Raw genomic sequence first — 7984 nt, forward strand, 5'->3', positions numbered from 1 at the left:
CTCCCCCAGCCCCTGGTCCCCTGGCCCAGGTTACCTAGGTATCAGGGTAGAGGCAGATACTGGACTCAACCCTTCCTCTACTATATTAGATTCAGCCTGGTCAGAAGTACAGAATAGCTACTGGTTGGATAAGATATCTCTGGGGCCCAGATCCTGTACCTTGCTGGGCTGAAGGTGACCCAGGTACAAAAAGGTCAACGTACAAAAAGAAGCAATTTAGGTCATGCACAGTATCTTCAAGGAAGCAGAGATCTAGGATTTGGCTCTAGCCTAGACTAACGTGCTCAGAGGGAGAGGCTGGTTGAGATAGCACATCACTGGGTCCTTCTAGGCAACTGTGGGTACTCTGGGAGGCTGGGCTCACCTTTTGAGATCTCTGCATGTAGACCAGGTGACATTTGGTTGGGGCATGCCCTGCCCACGACAGCGGATTGTCTGCTCCCCATTGGCAGGGTGACTCTCACTCAGCTCTAGCACACGGACAGGGACTGAACAGTGAGGGTACAGGGTCAGAAAATGATCAGACCAGGCTACAGGAAAGGCCCTCAAGAGAACTTGCTCCAGAGTCTCCCTGCAGATGAGCACCAGGAGTTACAGTGTGAAGAGTGACAGGTTCCCCTAGGGACATTTCAAAGGGCAGGGCTCAGTAGCAGACTAGTCTATCTTTAAAGTCACTCTGAGAGAACAGGCTTGGAGCCCAGGGCCCTGGGAAGCCAATATCATAGAGCTAGGGTTTAATAGCATTGCTTAGTTCTCTCTGAGTCTATTTTAGTGGTGGTTTTAAAATTATGGCATATGACACCGAGTTTCCATCTGTAATTGAGAGGCTAAATTTTGTCTTTCAAAATAAATTTATTTTTAGCAAGCTAATTGATAAAATGTTGTCATTATCATGTCATTTCTATGCTCAACTCCCTGCCATGGCTCTTCATGTCAGTCACAATAGAAGTCAACGTTGTACCAAGCCCACAGGCACTTACACAACTACCCCCTACACCTCTACCTTGACCTCATGCCCCTCTACACTTCAACTGCTCTGTTCTGGCCCCACCCACCTTCCTGCTATTTCTTTGACAATGTGACAGGGGCGCATGACCTGGGATACCCTCTCCTCAAAATGTAACAAATGTAAACCCTTAATGAGATCAACCCTCATCACTATAGTTAAAAGTACAACCCTCACCATCTGTTGTGCCCAGCTCCCACTCCTTGCCCACTCTCTCCCTCTCTTGCTCCCTCCCTCCCTTCCCTCCTCCCTCCCTCCCTTCTCCTTTTCTTCCTCCTCCTCTTCCTTTTCCCTCGTACAGTACTTGTTATTTTCTGACCTGTGTCATTTGCTAGAAAGTCCTCCTTTACTACTTGCTGTATCCCCCATTAGGATACAAGCTGTGCAAAAGCAGAGCCTCAAGAACTCTAAACAGACTGCCATATTATAATTGTTCAATAAATATCTATTGAATTAATGGCTCAGCGTGAACCATATGTGAGAGGGATCATTATGGTATTGGTGCATGAATAGCTGAGGTTTTCAGAAACATGAGTAAGCTGATGGCCGTCTTTGACAGTGGAAGAAACTAAGGCTCAGAGATGGGAACATGGCAAGTCAGCAGCCTAGAACCCAGCCTCCTTGGTTCTAGACCCTCTCTCCAGTCCCTCCCAAAGGTGGTTGGGCAGGGAAGCAAGGGAGAGGGGCTGGGTGGGAACGGAGGGAGGGAAAAGGAGGTAATCCTCACCATTGACCTGCAGCTTGAAGGAGAGCTGGGCCTCAGCATCCTCATGAAAGACCCTCATGGTGTAGTAGCCAGCCTCTGCCACCTTCACCCGCACCAGGGTCAGTTCTGACACATATCTAGAGAACAAGCAAGGCCAGAGAAGTGCCATCAGAACGGCAGGAAACCTACAGCCCTCCTTGCCCTCCTCTACAAGGCCCAGGGAAGGTGAGGGAGCAGAGCCAGCCTTCACACCTAGTCTCCTGAATCCCCATTCTGCTGAGCCAAGAGGAAGGCTTGGGAGGGTTGGGGTGCATGTCCTTCCCTCCAGGCTATCACTTTCAGAGGGGCACAGTCCTGTCGGTCTGCTGGTCTCTTCTAGTGCTTTTCCTTTAGGCTGCCATCTGTTGGCTCCATTCATCACAAAGGAAACTAAACATCTAAGTGGCCATCCCACTAGTGTCTCTCTCCCCCACAGGTCAGACACCAGGAGGTCCCTCTAGTGTCCTCAGGCACCTGGCACGAAGTAGATTCTCAGACAGGAAGGACCTGATACCTTCGTGGGTATCTGAACGCCCTGGATTGCTCGGTAACGGCAAAGCTTCCAAAACGAGTGGAACCTGCTCACCGAGTTTCAGATACGTTGCGCGTGGACAGGGCCATCTCGCCGGCGCTGGAGTCACTCAAGGTGTGGTTGTCTTTAAACCACAGTACAGTGGGCGGCGGGTAAGCCTCGAACACCACCTGCAGTGTCCGGCTCCGGTGCAGCTTAGCAATTTGTACAGGACCCAGCGTTCTCAGCAGCCGCACGTAGCCACTCTCTGTTAAGGTACAGCAGTTGGGGGCGGGCCCTGGAGGCGGGGCTGTGCCTGGCCACCAATCGAGGAGTGCCTCCCAAAAGCTGGGCTCCAGGTGTCAGGACACAGGCTAAATGTCAGGAGAGCACCTTCTCAGACAGGGCCTCTCCGGACTTTGGGAATCAGTTGAGCAACCAGTTGAGCAACGGGGCTGACTGGAGCAGGGTCAGATTTTGGTGTTAGAACCAGTTGTGAGGTTGGACCTGGAAGTTGCAGTTCTCTGTTCCGGCTCCATATTGCACACAAGATACACTGGAGCCTCCAACTAGTGGTGAGGTTGAATTTGGGAATGGGAATGTCTAGGCTGCGATGAGAGTTGGGATTAAACTACGGTTCTGGCTAAATGGGAAATCTAGGTTAGAGGTTAGGGCTGAATTTAGGACTGACACTGCACTTTGATTTGGGTCATATCTTGGAACTGGGGTTTGGGCTGGCACACTGCCAAAATCTGGTCCAGCTCAGGGTGGGGTTGGGGGCTGAGTCCAAGGTACCCACCGACCACAGTGATGTTGATGGACTTTTCATCTCCATGGTCATTTGCACTCACTGACACATTGCAAGTGTAGATCCCAGAGTCATTCAGCTCAGCATTGGGGATACGCAGGATGGAGCCAATGCGAGAGGGCATTTCAAATAAGTAGTCTGTCACTGGCTCCACCAGCCTCCCACTCTGCAGGGACAAGTCCCCAAATCAGAAGTCAGTCTGCAAGCTGAGATGTCCATCCTACCCGGCCCCTCCTCCAACCCCTGGCCCAGAGTTACCTCCATGCGAGGGTATGTCCACTTGAAGTTGACCACATCATTCCCAGTCACGATGCACATGATGGTAATTGTCTCACCCTGGCGGACAACAGTCTTCACTGCATTCACAGAGACATTGATGGATGACACTAGAAGCAAGGAGGGACTGCTTAGGGGTGAGGAAGTAACCTAACCACCAGCAGTCAGTTTGGGAATGGGAGAGGTCCTCAGGGAAGAGTTGGTTAGTGTGAAAGATACATTCATTCTTTCCACCAATGCTGATAGAATAATTACTATGTGCCAAGTACTATTCCAGGCATGGGACTAAAGAAGTAAACATAACAGAGAGAATCTCTTTCTTCATGGAATTGACATTCTAGAACAGTCTGGAGGTCAAAATCCTTTAGGGATCTAAATACAAAGAAGTCTACCAAGCATTTATCACATGCTAGGCACCTTTCCTCTATTTTACCTTCCCCAAATCCTGTGAGGAAGGAAGTCATCATTATCCTCCGTTTATTGGTGAGGATCAGGCTCACAGGGGAGCAATGTGCCCTGTGCAAAGTTGCCTAGGTGGGGCATAGCCAAGCTGGGATCCAAACCCAGCTAGTGCCAAGCCTGTGCCTTTGTCCCTCACGTTATGCAACCCAGCTCAGTCCCTAGTGCACTGTTCCTGGTCAACTTTATCCTCTCTCTGAGCCTCAGTTCCCTCAGCTACAGGATGGAGAGAACACTACTCCCTTCCAAAACTGTAGGTAGAATCCAGTGAGGAATGGAGTCGTGCACTTGGTAAACCGAGGGGCTATTCCACTGTGAAGGGCCAGAAAGGGGGCTCACCCTGGAGGCTGTAGACATAGTAGGTATCGGAGTCCACTTCCCTGTCCCCGATGGTGGTTTTGCAGATGTAAGTCTTGTCCTCAAAGGTGCCAGTGAAACCTCGCTGGTGGTCATAGGGGACATGTAGAGGGATGTCTACTTTTTTCTCATGCAGTGTCACCTCCAGGTGGGGGTCTGTCACTCGGCATGGAATTATTGTCTCAGTTACTTCCGTGACAAAGACGAACAATTCCTCAGGGTCCACAGGAAGGAAGCCCATGGTGGGATCTGACAGTAGAGCCAAAACCAAGTCAAGAAAACTGAGTTTCTAGTTATCCTGTGAATTGCTGTGCTTTTAAGCAAGTCTCTTCCCCTCTCTGGCCCCCAGTCTCTCCAACACAGAATAAGGATGTTGCTATAGTTCTGATGTTGGTTCCCTCCAAACTGCATTGAAAAATAATTGTCATTTTGGTAGGACTTTTAAGAGACAATTGTGAGCCCGGCCTGGTGGTGAAGGTCTATAATTCCAGCTACTTGGAAGGCTGACACAAAATGTTAGAGGATTTGAGGTATGTCTGAGCTACAGAATGAGTTCAAGTCTGGCCAGAACAACTTAGTGAGATTCTATCTCAAAAAAAAAAAAAGTTAAAATAATAATAATAGGGAGGAGAAGGGCTGAGGGTGCAGCTCAGTGGCGGAGGCCTTGCCTAGGATGCACAAGACCCTGGGTTCAATCACCAGAACCAGCAAGAAAAAAAAAAAAAAACAGAGGAGAGTACGATTAGGTCATGAGGGCTTCATCGATTAATGCTGTCAGGAAAGGTTCTTGAAGTTCAGCCTCTTCTTACTCTTTCTTGCTTGTCTGCCTTTTCCACAACCTTTGCTGGGGCTGGGGATGTAGCTCAGTTGGTAGAATGTGTGCCTACCACACATAAACTAGGGGTAATGGTGCATGTCTGTAACCCCAGCACTAAGGTGGTGGAGACAGGAGGATCAGAGGTTCAAGTTTATCCTTGGCTATATAATGAGTAGACATTGCCTCAAAATAAATGAATAAATAAAGGAAAAGAAGACACCCAGTGGATGGGAATGAGCTGGATGCTGTGCTCTGCCTGCATGTCAGATGGCTGCATCTCATGATGTCAGTGAGGCACTCTTGGAGCTTCATCTGTTGCTATGCTGCGGAGATGGAGGGTGGTGCACAAGGTGAGTGCCCTTACCTGGCACGAAGATGTAGATACGTTTCCGCTCACTGAGCTCTGGTCCTAGGGAGTTGTTATAGGCACAGAAGTATTCTCCAGTGTCTCCCCCAGTAACATTAGTCAGTGTCAGCATGCTGGAGAAGTTGCCATCCTGGGTCATGGCCACTTTCTGAGAGGGTACCTGGGACATCTGTTCCCACATCACTGGAGCTGAACCCGAGCAGGTCAGAACAAAAGTGCTGGAGATGTTGAGGACAAGCTGTGGCCCTGGGGGTGTGATGACCAGGGTCTGGGAGGACTGTGGTCCCAGCAGCCATAGCAGAGGCAGCAACTGCAACTGGCCTTTGGGGCAGGAGGGGTTACATGTCAGGGTGCACAGAACTTAGCACCTCCCCTAGAGCTGTCTGTCTTGTCTCCCCCAGCCTGTCTGCATAGCTCCCAAGTCCTTAAAGAACACACCTCCATATTTAATATAGGTTGCTTAACCACTGCCAGCCCCGCAGAGGCTCCTGTCCTGCCTCTGAGCCCTTTGGCCGTGCAGCCAGCAGGCAGGAGAAAGGGGCAGGAAATCCTGGGGAAGCAATTCCCGGGCCTCTAATTCCTGCATTGCTTCCCAGGTCATCCTGGATCTCCTCCCTGTAACTGCCCGGGTTCCTGTGAAGCCCACCTACAGGTGACCTACTTAGGAAGGGGGTTCTCAAATAGATTTTATTTGGGGAAGACTGGGGCCAGAGAGATGCTGAGCCCTGGAGGCTAGCAAGATCAAATGGGGGGTATTTAAAGTATACATGTGTCAGATGATTGGTGTTGCCTCCCGTGACATCCTCTGGGGGAGTATTTGAGGAAGCTGAGATGGTCACCACTATATACCAGTGTCCACAGGGAGAATTTTATAACCAACACCTCCACATTATCTGATGATGAAAATCAGGACAGGTGCAGTCAGTCAGCAGGGCCATCAGACAACAGTCTGCTGGTCAGGCCATTGGTTCATCACTTGTTACTTGAGCAACTGCTGAGTCCCTAGAGAGCTGAAGGCAGGTAGCCAGCCAGACTTAAGAGAGAGGAGACTGGGGTATCTGCCAGAGGGTGCAGTGGATACAGAAGGACAAGCAAGGAACTTGAGCTGATAGTTCCAGACAAGGAGTCCACTGAAGGTATCCAAACTGATGGGGCGGGCAGTTGAAGGAGGCCTATGCAGAGACCCTCTCCAAATACAGGAAACTGAGACTCAAAAGCACTGCAAAGCTTCTGGACTCTATGCCCTTGGTGCTAGCGAGCACCACCGCTGGCTCCCTGGGGGCTCCCTGGGACCCTCACCCCTATCCCCAGTCTACTTACCTTTGAGGATCAAAGCTGGCATCACACCTGGAAGCCCCATGATGCCCTGTAGAGTTAAGTAGGGGTCAGGGCCCAGTGTGGACAGAGGCCCACCATAGTGCCTGGTTCCTGCAGAGTCAGTTCTGCCTGGGCATCTAACCTTCCATCAGTCAGTTCTGCCTGGGCTTCTAACCTCCCATCTATCCTAAGGCTGGAAGGACACCCATGTCCCCAAGCCCTCTACCCTCTGTTGCAACTCTCATGTGGCCTTGATTGTACCCTTTGCCTCTGGGCCTTAGTTTCCCTGTATGTTACAATGGGGGCAGGGAATTTGGGCTAGTTAGTGTCCAGGGGCCTGCCAGCTCTGATACCCTGTCCTCCAGTGACAGTTCCAATACCACACACTTATCTGCCAGGACAAATATTTGGGAAAGTGTGATGAAAGGCCTGGAGGAGAAGGAGGGGGTGAGGCAGAACCCAGAGAACTCCCACAGCTCTCTCCACAAGCACAACAGGAAATGGGGCGGCTGTGGGAAGGGAAGCGGGGGAGTCAGGGCTGTGGAATGTGGGAGTGGGCTGACCCCCCTACTCAGCACAGAGCAGCACAGGAAGCCCAGGGGAGAGGGGAAAGGGTCCTGGCCCCATCTAAGTTAGCGGGCTTTGAAGGTCCTTGGAGACCACTGAAGCCAAGCCTCCCACCTCCACCTTCAGGGTCCATATGGGGAAACTGAGGCTCTGGGAAGAGAAAACATTTACCAAGGTTCCTAGCAGAGTTTATTTAAAAGGGAGACAGAGTTGAATGGTGGGAGCAGAGAAAGACAGAGATAGTGAAACACAACGTTGGAGTAGGGACAACAGTAGGAACATAGAGACAGACACTCTGAAACGGGTAGGTCTTTGCTCCGCCTCTCAGTTCAAATAATCACCAAAAGCCAGGTATAGCAAGGGGCTGCCTACAGTCTTGGTAAGAAGGAGGCCAGAGGTGGATGAGGATCACATAGGAGGTGATGATGTGACAGGCAGCAAGGCACCTCCTGCTACTGTGGGAATGCCCAGCCTGGTCATGCCCACTCTTGCTCAGCTTGCCTCCACCTCCTCATTGCCCTTTCTAGTTTCCTGCCCAGCACTGCGGAGTTAGGTCTGAGCCAAACGTGCATGCTTGCTTCCTCTTATGCTATGGCTGTCTCTGTGAGCCCTCCAACTCTCTCAGTGAGGGGATGGCGAGTGGACCACAGGTGAGGACCATAATCACTCATGATAGGGAAGACCCAGGCAAGTCCTACCCCAGCTCTTCCCAATGCCCTGAGAAGCAATCTGAACAAATCTCCTCCTCCCCCCC

General features: G+C 50.9%; 1 protein-coding gene across 2 annotated transcripts in view; it reads right to left on the bottom strand.

The window, feature by feature from the left end:
* Pdgfrb (platelet derived growth factor receptor beta) overlaps nt 1–7984 on the bottom strand; it is a 37415-nt gene that overhangs the window by 14613 nt on the left and 14818 nt on the right. For both annotated transcript variants that reach the window (XM_008849383.2, XM_029554228.1), the window contains exons 2-9: nt 6667–6712; nt 5344–5667; nt 4145–4411; nt 3329–3456; nt 3062–3236; nt 2338–2530; nt 1734–1849; nt 365–488 (exon numbers count right to left, since the gene is read on the bottom strand). In XM_008849383.2, the coding sequence (XP_008847605.1) occupies nt 365–488; nt 1734–1849; nt 2338–2530; nt 3062–3236; nt 3329–3456; nt 4145–4411; nt 5344–5667; nt 6667–6712 (1373 nt within the window). The remainder of the gene's footprint in view (nt 1–364; nt 489–1733; nt 1850–2337; nt 2531–3061; nt 3237–3328; nt 3457–4144; nt 4412–5343; nt 5668–6666; nt 6713–7984) is intronic.

Source organism: Nannospalax galili, unplaced genomic scaffold (genome assembly GCF_000622305.1).
Source record: "Nannospalax galili isolate Female #2095 unplaced genomic scaffold, S.galili_v1.0 scaffold704, whole genome shotgun sequence".
In the NCBI taxonomy this organism is placed as follows: domain Eukaryota; kingdom Metazoa; phylum Chordata; class Mammalia; order Rodentia; family Spalacidae; genus Nannospalax; species Nannospalax galili.